General features: G+C 42.2%; 1 protein-coding gene across 1 annotated transcript in view; it reads right to left on the minus strand.

Annotated features, from left to right (window-relative positions):
* Positions 1-5,379: 5,379 nt before the first annotated feature.
* Positions 5,380-22,022, minus strand: part of LOC115176902 (nucleolar GTP-binding protein 2) — a 30,862-nt gene continuing 14,219 nt past the window's right edge. The window contains exons 7-16 of the mRNA XM_029737276.1: positions 21,425-21,583; positions 15,989-16,102; positions 15,118-15,246; positions 10,398-10,502; positions 9,449-9,607; positions 8,664-8,771; positions 7,610-8,112; positions 7,032-7,108; positions 6,214-6,296; positions 5,380-6,044 (exon numbers count right to left, since the gene is read on the minus strand). Of these exons, the coding sequence (XP_029593136.1) occupies positions 5,901-6,044; positions 6,214-6,296; positions 7,032-7,108; positions 7,610-8,112; positions 8,664-8,771; positions 9,449-9,607; positions 10,398-10,502; positions 15,118-15,246; positions 15,989-16,102; positions 21,425-21,583 (1,581 nt within the window). The 3' untranslated portion in view covers positions 5,380-5,900. The remainder of the gene's footprint in view (positions 6,045-6,213; positions 6,297-7,031; positions 7,109-7,609; positions 8,113-8,663; positions 8,772-9,448; positions 9,608-10,397; positions 10,503-15,117; positions 15,247-15,988; positions 16,103-21,424; positions 21,584-22,022) is intronic.

Below are 22,022 nucleotides of genomic sequence, written 5' to 3' on the forward strand. Positions count from 1 at the left end.
CAAATGTTATAATTAAATGTACTTAATTTTCCTTTCCCAATTCATAGCATCAAAGGTTTGAAACAACTCTGAATCATGCCTTCGAGCCCCTCCGAGAGGTTAGTGACTCGCGCATGGAATTAAGTTGCCATGGTAGAAATAAACAAATAAGTTATCAATTCACATTTCAACAACACAAACATACATTACTTGCTACAACAAACCACGTTTTTATGTGTAGTGTAATCAAAGTATCACAATGATTCCTCTAGCTGATTCTCTGCTGAAATATGACAACCCAGTCTTGGTGAGCAGAAACAGATAATAAGTCACCAAAGGTAGAGTAACGTTAACAAAACACGTGTTTAATGCTGGCTGCTAACGTTAGTTACAGTAGCTGGGTGATTCTGCAACTACAGGCACTTCCATGTCTGGTCAATTTTGGGGATTCTATAAAAAATATAAAAAATATTTGTATGTTAAGTTCACACTGGAATCACCCCATACTTTTTTAAACACCTCTCTATCAAGTATCTAAGCTACTTTTCAGATACATTTTATACCTCAATTTCACTCTTTTGCCCTTGTTCCTGACCCAGACTTTTAAGCTTCTACTATGTTTTTCTATGAGAAAATATTAATAATTACACATCATAATGTTATGTACTGCAGAAAGAGTCAATGAAATAAAATCTATATCAATATTTGTTAGTATGCCCTTTATATTGTTTTTTTTACACAAAATATACCTGTCCTTTGGGAGTGGTGTCATTTCCACCACTGAGGACAAATTCCTTATTAATAAAGTTTTTTCAAGAGAATGTTAATGTAGTTACCATGGAAACATATTGTGACACTGAAGCGCATGGCTGCAGTGGACAGTTGTTCCAGATGTGATGTCCAGAAATTGAAGAAAAATCTAGGTAAATATTGCTTGTGTAGAAAAACAAAGAGTGAACATGGAGAAGTTCACTGTACATTTGACAGTAAAAGAAAAGGTATGTGACACACTGCAGATTCTATTGGAGGACTTATCCAAAGGATTGAAAGAGAAGTTGGGGAAACACGTGTACAAAATTCATCACCAATACTCCAAACTGAGAAAATTAAGAGAATCTGGGGAGAGGTGATCATTGTGCATATTGACTTTGCAGAGAACTACCTGTGTAAATACACCAGTGAATTCCAGGCAGTTCACTTTGGTGATTCTCACAAGCAGGTGACCCTCCACACCTGTGTTGGACATACCACAAATGATACAGTTTCACTTGCTCAAATGATACAGTTCTTCTATGACCCCTCTGCTATCTGGGCCCATCTAGCAAAAACACTGACCTACTTCCTCGAGCTCTGCCCATCAGCTACTGCTGTACACTTTGAGTGATGGGCCTACAACCCAGTAAAGGTCTGAAATGTTTAACAAATGTCATTTCCACCACACCTTGTCATTTTCATCACACCTTGTCATTTTCATCACAACCCAGATTTTTGAGGTAAATGAGTATCTTATGTATAATTTACATACATTTATTTGTTTTAGATATGGAAATCATATGGTTGTTATCATAATCTCACAATAAGGTTGGGTGGAAATATCTTATTTTTTTATGATAAATAAATGTTTTCAGCTGTCACCAAGGCAAGTTTATACATTCAGGCGTCATGTTCAATTATTAATATTAGGAAAACCTTAAAAAACACTTTAAATAATATTCAATACAAGTTCATGTAGAAATGTATAAGAAATCCATTATAAATCAATTGTATGATATTTCATTTTCAACTAAAATGGATGTTTAATGACGTGATGGAAATTACATTTGTCTATGGCTGTCTGGGGAAAAATGACAAATATATAAATTCCTGAATAGTACAATCGCAGCTATTATCAGATATAGGTTCTAGACAAATCAAAGACAAGTACAATACTGGTAAAATGGTGTTTGAATAAGTTTTAATTTCTGAAAGTTTGCACTGCCAAAGTGTCTGAAGTTGCATAATCACCCAGCTACAGGTAGTTAACTGCATCCATATAGTGGTATCTAACATACATTACATCCACGGGCATTATTTTGAAATCAATGTGATGCCAATGTTCCTAGTGAGCGGTGAGAGATGTCAAACAATTATCTTTGCTTTTTTTCAACATCAAATTAGCTGAAGATGGATGTTCTTCTAATCTAAATGTGTACTGCAAATTCAGGCACGGACTCTGAAAGTGGCCCCACAACAGCCTGCCATGACTGGCCCTGTGCCACCTCTACCCAAACCCAACACCTCCTCAGCCGATGCCAACAAAGAGCAAACCGAGGAGATCCTCAATGCCATCCTACTACCCTGGTATAACATGACCCAGACACATCTTTACTGATTAACACCCTTCTCGCTATTTTTCCCCTTAGAGAAATTAACCAATATTCCCGGTTTTGTAAAACCTAAAATCTGGCAACCCTGTGTTAATCTCAGCTCTACCAGTGTTACAGGGAATGGATGGAGACCAACCAGCTGTGGGTGCAGCAGGTGTCTAGCACGCCGTGTACCCGCATGGACGTGGTGCACCTATAGGAGCAGCAGCAGAGACAGGCCAGGGAGACTGGCATCTGCCCAGTCCTCAGGGAGCTCTACTCCCAGTGCTTCGGTAAGGAGAGAGAGAGGAAGAAAAGATGAGATGAGATGCATGGACAGTAGTAATATTGGAAAGGTGTGTTGGATGCAAATTCTAAAGCCGGGCCAATTTCCAAGAGGACTAGATTAGGCTAGCATAAACCTGGTTCTGAACTAAAAAGCAATTTCAGTGGGTTTAACCTGTGTCCGAGTTGATCTGATTGGTTAAAATAACAAATTAGTGATAAGAAATGAGAATTAGGTTGCCTGTCTAAACCCAGCCCATGACGTCAGAGAACACTCATCTTTTACCACTTCTTACAGATAAAGCTAAAGATAATGAATGAGGATAAACAATCCAAGTGAATGGACTGTTGTGCCATTGAATGATTAAAAACCTTTGTTACCCCAAAGTGAATTTGATTTGTGTAGATCTCCGATTTGGAGAACAAGAAGCGGGACCTGGCGAGACAGGTTAACGAGCAGAAGGCCAAGTGTGAGGCCATCGAGAAGAGGGAGACAGAGACGGCAGGTGGAGGAGAAGAAACACACAGAGGAGATTCAGTTCCTGAAGAGAACCAACCAGCAGCTTAAGGTAAAGGCACCCAGTCACCATCCCTGTGCAGTCTTGCCAACTCCTATGGGCATTTTTGCGCCAAATAAGGCAGAATTTTCCCAACTCCAAGAAAGACTTTGAAAGGAAATCAATCACTTTAAGTCAATTAAAATATACTTAACAAAAATAAAAACACATCAAAAGTGTTGGTACCAGTTGAATTAAATTATCCCAGAAACTTTCCACATGCACAAAAAGCTTATTTCTCAATGTTGTGCACACATTTTTTTTACATCCCTGTTAGTGAGCATTTCTCCTTTGCCAAGATAATCCATCCACCTGACAGCTGTGGCATATCAAGAAGTTGATTAAACAGGATCATTACACATGTGCACCTTGTGCTGGGGACAATAAAAGACCACTCTAAAATGTACAGTTTTGTCACAAAAAACAATGCCACAGATGTCAACATTTTTGAGAACGTGCAATTGGCATGCTGACTGCAAGAATGTCCACCAGAGCTGTTGCCAGAGATTAGAATGTATATTGCTCTACCATAAGCTACCTCTGTCATTTTAGAGAATTTGGCAGTACGTCCAACCGGTCTCAACCGCAGACCACGTGTAACTACGCCAGCCCAGGTCCTCCACATCCGGCTTCTTCACCTGCGGGATCTTCTGAAACCAGCAAACCGGACAGCTGATGAAACTGTAGGTTTGCACAACTGAAGAATTTCTGCACAAACTGTCAGCTTATCTACATGCTTGTTGTCCTCACCATGGTCTTGACCTGACTGCAGTTCAGCGTTGTAATGGACTTCAGTGGGCAAATGCTCACCTTTGATGGGCACTGGCACGCTGAAGAAGGGTGCGCTTCACGGATGAATCCCAGTTTCAACTGTATCTGTGACCAACAGATGCATATCTGTTTTCCCAGTCATGTGAAATCCATAGATTAGGGCCTAATGAATTTATTTTAAATGACTGATTTCCATATATGCACTATAACTGAGTAAATATTTGAAATTGTTACATATTGCGTTTATACTTTCGTTCGGTGCCTTCAGAAAGTATTCAGAACCCTTGACTTTTTCCATTTTATTAGGTTCCAGCTTTATTCTAAAATATTTTTTCCCCCTCATCTACACACCATACCCCATAATGACAAAGAAAAAAAACAGGTTTTTAGAAATGTTTGCTAATTTATATTAAAAAACATTATTTACATGGGTATTCAGACCCTTTACTCAGTACTTTGTTGCAGCACCTTTGGCAGTGATTACAGCCTCAGTCTTCTTGGGTATGACACTACAAGCTTGGCACACCGGTATTTGGAGTTTCTCCCATTCTTCTCTGCAGATTCTCTCAAGCTCTGTCAGGTTGGATGGGGAGCATTGCTGCACAGCTATTTTCAGGTCTCCAGAGATGTTCGATCAGGTTCAAGAACATTCAGAGGCTTGTTTGGCATTCGCCAAATCCTGGTTTGTCTGTTGAAGCGTGATTCAACACTCCAGAGAACACGTTTCCACTGCTCGAGAGTCCAATGGCAGTGAGCTTTACACCACTCCAGCCAACGCTTGGCATTGCTTGTGTGCGGCTACTCGGCCATGGAAAACCCATTTCATGAAGCTCCCGATGAACAGTTCTTGTGCTGACGTTGCTTCCAGAGGCAGTTTGGAACTTTGGAGTTCCAAACTAAGCGCGTCAGCACTCGGCGGTCCCGTTCTGTGAGCTTATGTCCTACCACTTCGCGGCTGAGCCGTTGTTGCTCCTAGATGTTTCCACTTCACAATAACAGCACTTACAGTTGACCGTGGCAACTCTAGCAGGGCAGAAATTTGACGAACTGACTTCTTGGAAAGGTGGCATCCTATGACAGTGCCAAGTTGAAAGTCACTGAGCTCTGGCAGTAGAATGCCCTTAAATGTTTGTATGGAGATTGCATGGCTGCGTACTCAAATTTATACACCTGTCAGCAACGAGTATGGCTAAACACTAATTTGAAGGGGTGTCCACATACTTGTGTATATTTGATAGATATTTTTAACATTTCAATTTCTTATCCTTTACAGGCACAGCTGGAGGGGTTCATTGCCCCCAAAAAGTGACCCCTTCATTCCACAAGTGATCTATAACCGGCAGATTTCAGATGGTCCAACACAGCATTATGTAATAAACGTCTACTTCATAACCATAAAGCCTTGCGTTACTATAGCAGAATACATTTTTTTAAAATTCAAGTAATTTGTTCATATTCTTTATTTTATGGTATGACATGTATATTTCAAGAAGAATAATAATGTCACTTGATGTTTTTTCCAAAAGTGCAGTACATAACCTGGGTGCCAGTGTGTTTCTGCTCTCTAGCCAACTCCTTATGGAATTGTCATGCCAAATTTGACAGTTCCATAAGGAGTTAGCAAAAGAATGAAAACAGACGGGCATCCAGGCTATGCAGTACAAGTGTACTTTTTTTTGGATGACAGACTCATCCTTTCACTTCGCAGTGAAGCTCCTTATGAGTTTAAGTAATAGTTTGACGCAACATTGATCGTTGTCACTTCGTTGAAGGTCACTCAGGATTAGGTTAATGCGTCAAGCAATTAGGTTCATCAAAACCTAATGCACCCTAACCCAAATCACTTTCCATCAAGATACCAAGGGTAGGTACCAAGACACCTTAAAACAATTCATTACAATGACAGGGTCATTAAAATAAATATTTATTAGAAATGTCCCAATTTGGTGTCTTGGACCCCAGACTAGCGCTTCGATCTCTTGGCTTTCTTGCCCTCGCTGGGCGCTGTAGGCATCTTTCTGTTCTTGTTTTTGTTCTTGACGTTGTGCGTTTCGTAATAGCGTGTTCCAACTTTCTTCACCTTCTGAGCACGATCTGCTGCTCTCCTCTGCAGAGGGGGAGAGACAGACAAATGAGTGAGATTTAAGCTTGAGGAAGAACACTGCCTTCATTCCATTAACAATAGCGGTAGGGGAGTGGCTATCCATCAGAGGCGTCCAGTCAAGATCGATGGGCCTGTTTGATGTCAAACCGCAGGGTAAGTGAACATGCAGTACCTGCTTGGATGTTAAACTTCTGTGTGGACGCGTGAGCTCCTCTGCCTCCTCGATTTTCCTCTTCTTGCCGACCTGTGTTACGACTGAGGAACAAAAGGCATGGAATTACTAAACCAGTTAATAGGACATTCCCATTGGGGTGGCAGGTAGCCTAGTGGTTAGAGCGTTGGGCCAGTAACCGAAAGGTTGCTGGATCGATTCCCCGAGCTGACAAGGTAAAAATCTGTCGTTCTGCCCCTGAGCAATGCAGTTAACCCACTGTTCCCCGGGCGCCGAAGACGTGGATGTCAATTTAAGGCTGTGGGGTTGGGTTAAATGCAGAAGACATTTCAGTTGAAGGCATTCAGTTGTACAACTGACTAGGTATCCCCCTTTATATGGTTTGATTGCTTGTTTAGTGGTCTTTTGCCAAATACCTACTGTAATTATACATTTTATCCGCTGCCATCCATGAATACTTTTTTTGCGAGAAGGCCCTTTTATTCTTTGATGGAATACATTTGGCAGGTTAAAGGAAAATAAATCAGATTACTGAAACTTAAGTTGATCTCAGATTGAATGTCTGTGGAGGGAAGTTAACCTCCCCTTTCATGTAACAAAAAAGTAATGACCATCATGCTTTTAGGGAAAGAGGATCATTTTGTAAATGTATTAAACTACAAGTTTGACCAATTCCAGTCCTTTTCAATTGGAAATATAGCAAAAAAAAGAATCCATAAGACAGAAATCCGTCAGTGACAGAACTTTAACCCCTGCATTTGGGATGTCAGGTAAGCCAACAAAGGAAAATCACAAATAAGTTGAAATGAAGTTGTTACCTTTAGGTTGTGGTTTATTCGCCACCTGCTTCACTTTCATGTCTGTGAGCACTTTGTCAGAGAGCGCCTTCGGAATCCTGTACAAAAAAGAAAAGTAGAAAGAGACATCACATAACCTTATTACTCCCTACACATCCAGACGGTTTAGTCCCGTTGGAATTCGCTGAGCCGACAATGGAAAGCAAATTGGTCGCAGACGACTCTTATTTGACGTTGAGCGAGGGGGCGTGAGCTGAAGTTCTCCAGCGAGAGAGACGGTGGGTGAGTGGGCGGAACAAATCAACAAATGATAAACCCCATCGATCAGACAGAACAGTATGAGCAGCTGCCAATCATGTTTCACCTCAAAGGACCCAGGCAGCCTTCATCTCTCTCCCCCTATGGCTTTGTCCCAAATGGCATCCTACATAGAGCACTACTTTTGGAGTGCACTATATTGGGAATAGGGTGCCACTTGGGACAGAGCTATGCCCGTCTTTTGGGCAAGCTCTGGGGTTGATGTGGGCTTAATTAAGCACATATTCAAAACAAGACTGAAATGATAAGTGGTGGGGAGAACTGAGAAGAATAAGACAAACCGGATGCCGGAGAAGCGCTTGAGTCTGGCCCGGTCCAGGAACTGCTTGTACTTCGCAATCTTCCCGTCCAGCTCGCGGATCGTCTCACGCGAACTCTTTTTTTCCCCCACCTTGGCGGGCTGACCGGCTGGGGTGGTGGCGGCGGCCTCAGCGTCTCCGGCTGCTGTCTCCCCATCCCCCTTCTCTTCATCTCCATTTTCCTCTTCCTCGCTATCCTTCTCCACGTCCGAGCCAGACAGGTCAGAGAAAGCGAGGTCGTCGGTCTGCACGGGTGCCAGGTCTTCGTCGTTGAACTCGGGCGCCACGTTGATCTTGCCGAAGTTCTGCCGGACATTGGAGAGGATCTTCTGCACCTGCTCATGTTTGCGTTTCTGCTGGTGCTGGGCCTCCTGCTCGGGCGACACTGCAGCCACCATCTCCTCGCTCTGCTCCTCTGTTGCTCCTTCTTCCTGTACACTCTCTGTAGCTTCTGGTGCCCCTTCCACTGGCAGTTTATCCTTGCCCTGAAAACAACACACCAGTCAGTACAGCTTTCATAATCATGGCTAGGTTTCGATTCTCCTGAAGTGTGCACTTGCACTCATTCGCATGGACTTAAAAATGATGGAAACTACCTCCAGCCAATGCTTACACCAATCCAGTTAAATCCACAATGGGGAGTGTGTGAAAGTGCACACTTCAGGAGAAAGGTAGATAATCGGGATGCATGCAGACCATGTGTACATTTCAGATTGAGTGGACAATCTTGTTGCTCAATTGAGAGGACCACAACGGAAATAAGACTGGGTTTTAGCCTCAATCATTTTAATGTATGCATTGTTGTCCCTGGCTGGAGCATCTTTATATCTATTTTTACTTGTCAAATAAAAAGAAAACTTGAGCAAAGAAAGTCAATGTGACCATGCATGCACTCTTGGCAAGTCCTGTGATGATATTTTACATTTAGCCAGAGGGTGGCAGACTATAACCAGAGTATGTGCTAACATTACTGTTGGGAATGTCTCTTTGTGTGCGAGACAGAAGGTATTATTCCAGCCGTTCGTCCAACTCTCACCTCATGCTCTTCCTCACAGCCAGGGGGTTTTACGAAGAAGGGGATGCGTCCTCTCTGCCAGTCGTTCAGCACCATTTTGGAGACACAGGTAAGGTCTGGCTCACCCCCCTGCAACAGATCATGCATTAGGGAAACATGAGAAGAAAATAAAGTAGGAATAAATGGAGCCTCCTTATATAGACCTTATGTGCCACTTGGATTGATGAGTTCCAAATAAGCTTTAGGGCCAAGTGTAGAATTTCAAACTGATCAAGAAAAGGCCCATACAAAAACATAGTGTATGTTTAGGGAAGATCATTTTTACCACTGACATCCAGCTTGTCAAATACACAAAGATAAATCATGAAAACCTACACCTTTCAGGACTAATATATATTGTGACATTGAAATTCCATTGACCACAAAGAGTTATAAAGCTAATTCAGACAGATGAAAGATGGTCAGAAATGAAGACAAGCAGCCCAGACAATGTAGCCTGGTGGTCTCAGATCTGTGCTGTCTTGCCAATCCCTATGGTCATTAGCATGCCAAACAACAACCATATGAGTTGGCTATGAAGCACCAACAGATCTGGATCGACCAACAGCCTACAGTCAATGACCCTGAAACGGTGACTTCAGCCCCCATTGATACACTCCAGGGTGATGTTAATTAAGTACCAAACAAGAGACAACTGACTGGAACATGGAGGGACTATCTGGGCTTGTCCAATAAGAAACGCTTTTTGTTTTCCGTTAAAATGTTTTGCTAGGGTGCGCGCTAAATAATATGACCCAGGCCCTGACCTTGAGGAGTTTGCCCATGCGCATCGCCAGTTTCTCCAGGAAGTCCTCTGGGGAGCTCCAGGTGGGGATGCGGTACGTCTTCTGGATGTACTCTGGTTTGGCCCGCTCTAGCACCGCCGGGATATGCTCCTCCGGGTTACGGATCTTCTCCACTTGCACCTGGGAAACAGCAGTGAAGCGTACAATGATACAATTGTTAGGTTAGAAATGGTACAGGTTTAGACATGGAAGTATACAAAATTATCAGTGAAAAAGTTACACACAAATATTATACCCCCAAAACATGCTAACCTCTCACCATTACAATAACAGGGGAGGTTAGCATTTTTTGGGAGGGGAGGGTGGTATGCTATTTGTTCATCTAACTTTCTCACCCATTATTATTCACTATTCATTAAGGACTATCTGTAATCATGGTAGCATCCACATTAATATACAAGTGTTCAGAAACATTCTATTCACCATGAAAGTAACACCAAAATGATAGATACATTATTTACCTTTCATTTCTATTGGGCACAAAATAATCTGAAACGCAACTAAAACAAACAACAAATGCATCCAACAAGTTTGGCGTCACCAGCTTGATGAAATCCTTGCATGCTAGGAATATGGGACCAAATACTAAACTTTTGACTACATTAATACACAAGTGAATTTGTCTCAATATTTTTGTTCCTCTAAAATGGGGAGGACCAGGCGCAAAAAGTACATTTCCAAACAGTTTACCCAACATGGATGAAAATACCCTCAAATTAAAGCCGACCGTCTGCACTTTAACCATTTCAAATCCAATGTGCTGGAGTACAGAGCCAAAACAAACAATTTTCCACCGTCCCAATACATTGAGCTCACTGTATAGCCCTGCCTGCTCAAATAAAATATAAATGGTTTACTACAAAACAAAAACAACCATATAGATTATTGATGGAGAAAAATAGTAACATACCACTCCTTTCAACACGATGTCGCTCTCGCTGTCTTCAGAGGGGTAAACGACACCGGGGCAGTCGATGAGGAAGATGCGTCGCATCAGGGTGATGTACTGCCACACCTGAAAGAGGAGACCGGGCCCAAGATCAGCTAAGTCACAGGGTCTAATGATTTTATACTCAGAGCCTATTCACAACATTTCACCGGTTTGAGACAATCACATTTGATAATGTAGCAGAAATGAAGACCCTACTGCATCCAACATAAACAAAACAGATCTTAAAAGAGGACAGACCATTCAGAGCGCACCCCAGAACTGTCCACATGTACTTTGTCAGCCAAAAAGGTGAGTAGGACAAGCGAACAGCAAAAGCACTAGGCTTGTGTCAATTGACTATCCCCCATAGTACAAAAGTTGAACTATTGTATTCGGTGCAAGAAATAAATATTTCTCAATGTTCCATTAGCGGGAAAAAAACATTATCAAAAGTGACCACAAATGCAATTATGCATGTAATGGTTTTATTAAATCTTGTCTTTAAATATACTAAATAAAATGTGTGAAATTTGTTTTGATTTAGAATGGACCATTACCATGCACCCGTCTCGAAACATACATGTCATTTATGATTAAATAGCAAATGGAGGACGCTTTTCTCGTGGTTCATTTTCATGCCAGCCAGGTAGGCTATAATCCTGTTGCTTGTCTTTGCAATGTGCTTAATATTAGGAAAGTTGAGAAATTAATATAGTAGGCCTAGCCTATAGAACACTGATGGGATCCTCCACTTTTTAATAGAAGCCATCACGCTGTTTTCTCACGCAACTGCAAAGCCTATAGAAATGTTGCGCAACATGATCTCATGGGCTCTCATGAAGTGTTTGATTATCTTTTTGATTACATTTGTATTGATAGAGTGAATAGAGGGGACAATAGCATGCTGAGTACCTGACAGTTTGGTAGGCTACTAATGATCAACAGCCACATCAGAGCTTGGCGAAGCCTAATTACGATGACTAAACGGTCACATAGAATTTGACTGCCTTCATGACTAGTGACCACTGGTGTGGTGGTAAAAATACAGTCACCGTAACAGCCCTAATCAGGCCTACCACCGTTGTGTCGTCGGCAAGCTTAATGTGTTGAGTCGTGCGTGGCCACTCAGTTGTGGGTGAACAGGGAGTACAGGAGGGGACTAAGCACACACCCAGAGGGACCCCATGTTGAGGGTCAGATGTATTGTTGCCTACCCTACTACCTGGGGGGGGGGGGGGGGGGGGGGGGGGGGGGGCGACCAGTCAGGATCTAATTTAGGTCTGATTAAGGTCGTTTATCTGCTTGCATAGAGTCAGACGAACCATTTTTATATGGCAGCGTGCAGTTTGGAGATTAAAGTTAGCTTAGCGCAATTGCTGGGAATCTCCCGGTACAGTAGCCAGCTCCTCTCAAAAGCAGGGAAATAGACCTAACTACACCAAAACTGGGTGGTTGGTCATTTATAGTCTTACAAATCTATACATAGTAATCAATATCTTATACATTTGTTAATTTCAATGATGATCATGAAATTAGATTCTATCCACTTCCTCATTCTCTGACCAGTTGTTGCATAGAGATCGCAATGTTGTATTGGCCTCAATGGCGCTGCCTGTGTGCTTACAGACGCCATAATGGGACAGAAAACATTACTAGCTCTATAGATCTCTATGCAACAACGGGGACATAAAGAGGAAGTGGATAGACTCGTTTCTTATGATTATCAGTGAAATGAACAATATTTTTTAAATCCATGCTAGTTAAGGATACTATAGTTATCACGTTTCACATTGAATTTAGTAACTACAAAAAGGTAAGACGGTTGAATTTTAATTCTGGTGCCACCCTGCACATAAGCTTGTTAGCTCTGGTCTAGCTCTCAAACTCTAGGTGGCATTATGTGTAATGTAATGGAACAGTCATGATTAAGGCCTAGCTCTGGTCCAACGTTAGTTAAGCCAAATCTCTGAAATTCAAAAAGACATTCAAAGTTCCTTCATAGAAGCCACTCCTCTGTAGGTATAATTCTGTAGGCCTAATTCAGATAATGCATGTCATAAGAACAAGATTCCCAATTTCAGGTCGCATCGCGCACCCTACACTTGTCTGTCCAATGCATGTACATAGCTTGCCTGCTCCATAGCAAGCAGTTCTATCCATTGGTGAAGTAATTTAATGTTGAGGTAAATGGGGAAAAAAAGTATCGATTTCAGAGGTTTGAAAAGGAACAGAATGAGAAAAAAAAAAATGGACGAAACGATTGGAAAATAATGTCAGTTCCAACCACTGGTAAGGTCTATTCCCCTGCTTTTGAGAGGAGCTGGCTACTGTACTGAGAATCACATTGCTTTTCTCTTCTGCCTGAAAACCAATACTCATATCCCCATTTGGACGACAGAAGGAAATATTTGACAAACTTTTTTATTATTTTTTTTTTACACAGAAACACAAAAACGCATTGCACATCCATTCAAACAACCGGGGCGAGCGAGAGGATGCTGAACAACCTTGTTTGGCCACAGACAATGGCAGACAGACAGACGCTAGCAGCCTCTGGCAAGAGCCACCTTGCATTGGGCGATAAACTCTTGCTGGTTACACGCCGATCTGATAGATCCCAAAGGGGAGAAAAAAAAACTGATCTCTTTTGCACGCTCACAGCTCTGGCAACAGACGGCCAACTCCGATAGTATCACCCTCAGTGGGGTTTCCAGACCTCCAGATTCACCGTTTTGTTCCAAACAGGATAAACAGGTCCAGAGAGAGGAAATGAAGGATGAGGGTTATTGTTTTCCTTGCTTTTTGGCCATGTCTCTGCCAGGTATCAGACGTACACTACCGTTCAAAAGTTTGGGGTCACTTAGAAATGTCCTTGTTTTTGAAAGAAAAGCAATTTTTTTGTCCATTAAAATAACATAAAATTGATCAGAAATACAGTGAAGACATTAATGTTGTAAATGACTATTGTAGCTGGAAACGGCTGATTTTTTATGGAATATCTATATAGGCGTACAGAGGCCCATTATCAGCAACCATCACTCCTGTGTTCCAATGGATTAGCTAACACAACGTGCCAAGTTTATAATTTTAAAAGGCTAATTGATCATTAGAAAACCATTTTGCAATTATGTTAGCACAGCTGAAAACTGTCGTTCTGATTAAAGAAGCAATAAAACGGGCCTTCTTTAGACTAGTTGAGTATCTGGAGCATCAGCATTTGTGGGTTCGATTACAGGCTCAAAATGGGCAGAAACAAAGATCTTTCTTCTGAAACTCATCAGTCTATTCTTGTTCTGAGAAATTAAGGCTATTCCATGCGAGAAATTGCCAAGACACTGAAGATCTCATACAACACTGTGTAGTACTCCCTTCACAGAACAAATCAAACTGGCTCTAACCAGAATAGAAAGAGGAGTGGGAGGCCCCGGTGCACAACTGAGCAAGAGGACAAGTACATTAGAGTGTCTAGTTTGAGAAACCGACACCTCATAAGTCCTCAAATGGCAGCTTAATTAAATAGTACCTACAAAACACCAGTCTCAACGTCAACAGTGAAGAGGCGACTCCGGGATGCTGGCCTTCTAGGCAGAGTTGCAAAGAAAAAGCCATATCTCAGACTGGCCAATAAAAATAAAATATTAAGATGGGCAAAAGCACACAGACACTGGACAGAAGATTGGAAAAAAGTGTTATGGACAGACAAATCTAAGTTCGAGGTTTTCGGATCACAAAGAAGAACATTCGTGAGACGCAGACATTTTTTTAAATATGCTGGAGGAGTGCTTGACGCCATCTGTCAAGCATGGTGGAGGCAATGTGATGCTCTGGGGTGCTTTGGTGGTGGTAAAGTGGGAGATTTGAACAGGGTAAAAGGGACCTTGAAGAAGGAAGGCTATCAATCCATTTTGCAACGCCATGCCATGCCATACCCTGTTGACGGCGCTTAATCGGAGCCAATTTCCTTCTACAACAGCTCCAAACTATGCAAGAACTATTTAGGGAAGAAGCAGCCAGCTGGTATTCTGTCTATAATGGAGTGGCTAGCACAGTCACCGGATCTCAACCCTATTGAGCTGTTGTGGGAGCAGCTTGACTAAGGTACGTAAGAAATGCCCATCAAGCCAATCCAACTTGTGGGAGGTGCTTCAGGAAGCACGGGGTGAAATCTCTTCAGATTACCTCAACAAACTGACAACTAGAATGCCAAAGGTCTGCAAGGCTGTAATTGCTGAAAATGTAGGATTCTTTGACGAAAGCAAAGTTTAAAGGACACTATTATTTCAATTAAAAATCATTATTTATAAACGTCTTAACTATATTTCCTATTCATTTTGCAACTAATTTCATATATGTTTTCATGGAAAACAAAGACATTTCTAAGTGACCCCAAACTTTTGAACGATAGTGTATATAGTCGAGGCGAAGGGTTTAAATACATATACTTCAGCACATCTTTGGGAAGTTACTTAGGCTATGAGTAGCACATTGATACACAAATAGTGCTGCCTGCAACATTCCATTTTGTGTTTTCTCTTAGCAATCAAGGGAATAGCGTGAGATTGTCCCCCCTGCATTGGCCTTTATTGAGATTACATGGACGTATGTAAATTGCTCATCATGACACCTCAGGTATCAATATGGGATTATGTTCAAGTGTTTTTATTTTGAAGGTATTTTTTTTAGGGGAATGATACCATACCTTAGTCTCACCGGCGAGGGGTGCCACGTTGCAGACCTTCTTGGAGCGTAGCGTGTTGATGACAGAGCTCTTTCCCACGTTGGGGTAGCCGATGAATCCAACGCTGATCTGCTTCTTGTCTGTGTGGAGCTGAAGAGGCAAAACAAGTTAAAATAGCAGTTTCCTGAACAATAGTCTAAACTTAACCTGTCTTCAATTCCGGACAGCCACAACTCTAGACAGCACTTTGACGGTGGCCAATACTAATAAAACATGTGACCATGTAATTTAAAAAAGCTTGTTTTCACCGGAGAAAAATAGCTACAGGAAACAGATAAGTCTACACCATGGATGAAAAATCTGTCAAAACCAAGAGGTAGGTATAAATATTAGTCTCTCCACTTTGTCCCGAAAGGTCAATTCTAACAGCCATTTATTTTAACCGTTTCTTTGCCTCGTTATCTCTCTGACATGTCTGTGAGCCGAGGCCAACAACTTAAACCCCTGGAGTGAGGCAAATGCCTAAAGAACCTCAGTTCACACACACAGATCATGGAAACCTTAGTATGTTTATGACTCAACACGGTTATCTTAAACCCAAGAGAGAAAGTGTCAGCGATATACCTTTCAACTTGATTTATGTTAACTAAGCCTCCTCTGAGCATCCAAGGCCCTGTTTTATGGCCTGTGCATACCAAAAATAGCTTGGCAGCAGATGGGAGGACCTTGTGTGGAGCCATACGCTCATAAGGGTGGTTAGAGTAGGGTGCCATGACAAGAGTTGGCCATTTGTACCAACATCTGCCCCTTAGGGACCTACTTTTGACCAAATGGGGAGTTTAGTTCGGTCCGTGTGGAGTGGGTGACTCATGTGTGAGAAGGCGGTACCTACCTTGCCAAACTGCCTGAGGAGTTGGATGAGGGAGCCCTTGCCGAACGAGTTGGTGAGGCTGGCATGGAAGGCCAGGGTGGGGTACTCTGCGGAGAGCACGGCTACCCAGCGTTTCTGGTTTGAATACAAAACAGACAGACCTAAGTCAGACAGACATGGACATACATTTACTCTATGTGAAATTGTAGCTAGTTTGCACTGCACGTGTGTCCGTATGAAAGGAAAGTGTGTAGATTGTAGCCTACAAACCAGGCGAATGTCAAACCCATCAAATATCCTGAAAGTACTCACAATTCAGTTGGCCATTGAAAAATGTATGTCTAGAAATGTATCATTAGGATAATGCAGCATCTTCTCTGATGCTGATGGAGTAAATAATATACTTCTGAGTGGGAATGAGGGGTGGTTACACAAGATTAGCACTGAAGAATAAACCCATTTAACAACACAGGCACAATGTGTCATTTCAATTTAAGTCTGATATTCATTCATAATGTGTGCTTTACAGTGCACCTCTAGTGTATTCTAATGGCACTACAGCAAAATCCTGCAGCACATTATGAAAACGGTTGGCGCTGACACCATCCTTCCTGTTTTGGTGACCCCTGAATCCACACACACACACACACACACACGTTATTTGAGGCCACAGGCTATCATTTGTCAAGGTAGATCAAGCATGATCCGGGATTGAAAAAAAAGTTGACGATAACTACTTACATAAAACTCCTGAGAACATCAACTCCCTCCAGAAAACAATTGACATAGAAGGCATTGCCAGTCTTGATCTTATATTAGTCTTTTGATCACACATTCACAGTTTTAGGGATTTCCACACTACCGAGCCAAACCAAACTGGACTGAGCTGGTTTGTTTTCCATCCACCACAGTTGCAGGAACCGTGTTGTAAAAGACAATGTGAAAAGAAACTCAGCTCAGTTTGGGCCGGCAAAATAGTGTGAATGGGGTACATCTGTAGGCTTGGCCAGAGGTGTGGACTCAAGTCACATGACTTGGACTCGAAACAGACTCAAACCACAAATTTGATGACTTGTCAGAAAATAAAACTTGAAACTTGACTTCGACCTTAAGACTCGGGACTCGACTTAGACTTGAGACTGATGACTTTTTATTTATGACTTTTTAATCATCTGGGCAGGTTTTGTAACGTTTTGTCACTACTCTCCATGCAGCCAGAGACCGCATTGCACTTGCAAAAAACTGGTTGGCTAGTGAAACGCACACTCGGCCCTCTGATTGGACCAGCAAACGGTCAATCAACACAGGTCGGGTGAGCTACAGTTGCGCAGTGTTTTATTTGGGGGGGGGGGGGGGGGGGTCACGAGTGTGAAATTAAATGGGGAAAATACATGAATTCATACATATTTCAATAGGAATTTTTGTATTTATACCTTTGCTTATTCGATCTGGTCACTAACCTAGGCCTACGGAACTGCACCATATTATTGTAAACATTTTGAAAATGCATAACGTGGGCGCGCGTGCACGTGGGAGCATCAAGCAACAAATACTAGCATAGCTGGTCTTTCGGCATGTCAAAATTGCTTGGAATTGATAATTGAGTTATGAAGCGTGCATTAGGAATGTGTTGCTAAATTAATTATTACATAATCAAAATAATGAAAAGGGCTATCTGGTAGCCTCACTAGATAGACAAACGATTTTGTGACCATAGGACTATTAAAAAAGGTTCTATCTGCACAAAGCATAGTTCTGAGATATTGAGCATCAATTTTCACATCCCAGATATCAGAACTGTTTTGTAGTGAATCATGTTGTCAAACCCATTAAGGTCCTCACCATAAAAGGTTTCAAAATCCTGCAACATTTGTTAATTCATTTCTTTTTTTAGGGGGGGGTGCAAATGCAGATAGAACCTTATGGCTCTGAACTGTCAATCTGGGTTCAGCCATAAGTTTGACACTTCTTCTATGTTCAGTTTTTAAGAAGCCTTCAGCTATTTGAATACATAAATTATAGAATAACACTGTTTTACCAAAATAGAAAACAAATACATTTCTTAATGTATTATGATCAGACAAATTACTGTTATCACTGAACAACGATGTGAAATTTAATTAAAAGATTTGACACAGTTTTTTGCTTACGTGCCATTATTGCTGGTTAGACTAGCCTAAATCATACTTAGAGGGAGATGGCAAAGACATGTGTTCTGATTGGTCTGCATTTGTTCAGGCTTGTGATTGGATTGCAGATCAAATTTACTTTTTCAAAAATCTAACTAAACAAACATGAAAAAAAACATCTAAAAGATATATTTTTTATTTAAAAAAAAAAAGGCAGATATAACCTTATGTCCCAAGGTCTCGATTTGTAGTTAAACAAGTCATTGCATGTACATTTTTTTTTTTTTTTTTTACTTGACTTGCTCAGAATGCATGACTTGGATTTGAGACTCGACCCTTGTGACTTGAGATTTGCTTGCGACTCGAATAATAGTGACTTGGTCTCACCTCTGGGCTCGGCCCTAATTGATGTGCTCTCCGTCACCTGGAGCTGGAGGATAACTGATGCATGATCTGTGTTTTTTTTTTTAACCTTTATTTAACTAGGCCAGTCAGTTAAGAACAAATTCTTATTTACAATGATAGCCAAACCCGGACGATGCTGGGCCACTTGCGCACCGCCTTATTGGACTCCCAATCACGGCCAGTTGTGATAAAGTCTGTAATCGAACCAGGGTCTGTAGTGATGCTTCTAGCACTCAGATGCATGGCCTTGGACCGCTGCGCCACTCGGGAGCCCCCAAAAAATGGTGTCAGAAGTGGGAAGTGAGTCAGAAGTGGTAACTCATATCTGTACAGGGTGAACACTGAATTACTCTCTATAAAAAGGGGTTATCGTCTTCAGGAATTCTGTCTTACTTACAATGGTCTCATACCCCACACAAGCATTTAAATGCTGTGACATCCTGTGGAGATTGGGCCTTGGTGATCAGGTTACTATAAACCTGGTATCGTTTGATTGGTCAATGGAAGTTGTTTTTAGGTTGAACAGGTTGCACCTCAGAGGGTATCAATGGAATCGAGGTCTGTTCGCTCTCTGATCCTGTATCCAGTCCATGGAGCAAGGTTGTATGATCAATTCTCATTTCCTAGGCTTATTTGTTCATGCTTTGTCTTGAAAGCTAAGGTTAAGATCTATATGCTTGGAATAATGCCTTGTAATGCTTGCAACTTAAGCTTCATGCCTCATTTTTCAAAGTCATTAAATACACTTCTATTTAGAACTCCATTATCAGACATTTCTTGATCGCCTATTACTTTAACTCAAATGTAGTCTCATGCATATTGCCATTTATCTTTTGGAGACATATTTTAATAGGCTAATTGCTTAGTCTTATGAGACGTACGGGAGGTGTATATACACACAGAACACAAATATCACCGAAACATGCAACAATTTCAAAGATTTTACTGAGTTACAGTTCCTACAAGGAAATCAGTCATTTTAAATACATTCATTAGGCCCTAATCTATGGATTTCCCATGACTGGGAATACAGATATGCATCTGCTGGTCACAGATACCTTCAAAAAATGTAGGGGAGTCGATCAGAAAAACAGTCAGTATCTGGTGTGATCACCATTTGCCTCATGCAGCGCGATACATCTCCTTAGCATAGAGTTGATCAGACTGTTGATTGTGGCCTGTAGAATGTTGTTCCACTCCTCTTCAATGGCTGTAAGAAGCTGCTGGATATTGGCGGGAACTGGAACACGCTGTTGTACACGTCGATCCAGAGCATCCCAAACATTCTCAATTGGTGACATGTCTGGTGAGTATGCAGGCCTTGGAAGAACTGGGACATTTTCAGCTTCCAGGAATTGTGTACAGATCCTTGCGACATGGGGCCGTGCATTATGCTGAAACATGAGATGATGGCGGCGGATGAATTCCACGACAACGGACCTCAGGATCTTGTCATGGTATCTCCGCGCATTCAAATTACCATCAATAAAATGCAATTGTGAAGGCCTCCTGAGTGGCGCAGTGGTCTAAGGCGCTGTGCCACAAGAGATTCCGGGTTCGAGTCCAGGCTCTGTCGCAGCCAGACGCGGCCGGGAGGCCCATGGGGCGGTGCACAATTGGCCCAGCATCGTCCGGTTTACGGAGGGTTTGGCCTGCAGGGATATCCTTGTCTCATCGCACACTAGCGACTGCTGTGGCGGGCCGGGCGCAGTGCAAGCTGACACGGTCGCCAAGTGTACGGTGTTTCCTCCGACACATTGGTGCGGCTGGCTTCCAGGTTGGATGGGCATTGTGTCAAGAAGCAGTGCGGCTTGGTTGGGTTGTGTTTCGGAGGACGCACGGCTCTCGACCTTCGCCTCTCCCGAGTCCGTATGGGAGTTGCAGCGATGAGACAAGTCTAACTACTACCAATTGGATACCAAGAAATTGGGGAGAAAAAAAGATTGGTGAAAAATAAATAAAAAAATAAAAAATGCAATTGTGTTCGTTGTCCGTAGCTTATGCCTTGCCCATACCACAACCCCACCACGGGACACTCTGTTCACAACGTTGACATCAGCAAACCACTCGCCCAAACACACTGTCTGCCATCTGCCTGGTACAGTTGAAACCGGGATTAATCCCTGAAGAGCACACTTTTCCATCGTGCCAGTGGCCATCAATGGTAAGCATTTGCCCATTGAAGTCGGTTACGACACCGAAAAGCAGTCAGATCAAGACCCTGGTGAGGACGACGAGCACGCAGAGGAGCTTTCCTGAGACGGTTTCTGATAGTTTGTGCAGAAATTCTTTGGTTGTGCAAACCCAGTTTCATCAGCTGTCCTGGTGTCTCAGACGATCTCGCAGTTGAAAAAGCCAGATGTGGAGGTCCTCGGCTGGCGTGGTTACACATGGTATGTGGTTGTGAGGCCAGTTGGACTTACTGCTAAATTCGCAAATGATTTGAGGCGGCTTATGGTAGAGAAATTGACATTCACTGCTCTGGCAACAGCTCTGGTGGACATTCCTGCATTCAGCATGCCAATTCATATCTCCCTCAAAACTTGAGACATCTGTAGCATTGTGTTGTGTAACAAAACTGCACATTTAAGATGGGCCTTTAACAGTGTGCTTTGTATTGTCCCCAGCACAAGGTGCACCTGTGTAATGATCATGCCGTTTAATCAGCTTCTAGATATGCCACACCTGTCAGGAGGATGGATTATCTTGGCAAAAAATAAATGCTAACAGGGATGTAAACACATTTGTGCACAAAATCTGAGCGTATGGAACATTTCTGGGCTCTTATTTCAGCTCATGAAACATGGGACCAACACTTTACATATTGCATTGATATTTTTGTTCAGTGTAATACTCATATACCATAATTATTACCCCACTACACGTGTATTTGTCTCAGGATAAAGTAAAAGGGGTCTCTTACCGTGACCCAGGTGGGGATGAGGTCGCACTTGTTGAGCACGAAGATCAGGTGCTTCCAAGGCTTCTCCTTCCTCATGTAGGTCTCGATGCTCTGCGAGCGCGTACCCATGGGGTCGCGGGCATCCAGCACCTGTATGATGACGTCTGACGAGTCTATCACCTGTGGGTTAAGGAGTGAGATTGAGAGAGGAAGCAAAGTCATGGTTTGAGAGTTCTTAGTTGATCTAAAATCACTATACTTCAGGGATGCAAACTGATGAGGGCCCAGAAATGTGCCTATTTTCAGAACGAGGTTGTTACAATACCAACATTTTACAAACACTTCTACTCAATACAACACAATTTCAACTTCATACTTCACACGGTATAATACAAAAGGCTAAGGCAGAAAATAGCTGATTTGCTCATATCTAAAGGCCTCAATGTAATAAGGAATATAAATGCATAATGATCCTCTTTCCCGCTCACTCATTCACACATCCCTCTCACACACTCCTCCCAAAAGTTGGGCACCAAACAGAATTTAAACTTCTTATGGCTTGAGGGCGCTATTTTCACATCCGGATGAAAAGTGTGCCCAAAGTATACTGCCTGCTACT

This window comes from Salmo trutta, chromosome 3, assembly GCF_901001165.1.
Source record: "Salmo trutta chromosome 3, fSalTru1.1, whole genome shotgun sequence".
NCBI classification, from domain to species: Eukaryota; Metazoa; Chordata; class Actinopteri; order Salmoniformes; family Salmonidae; genus Salmo; species Salmo trutta.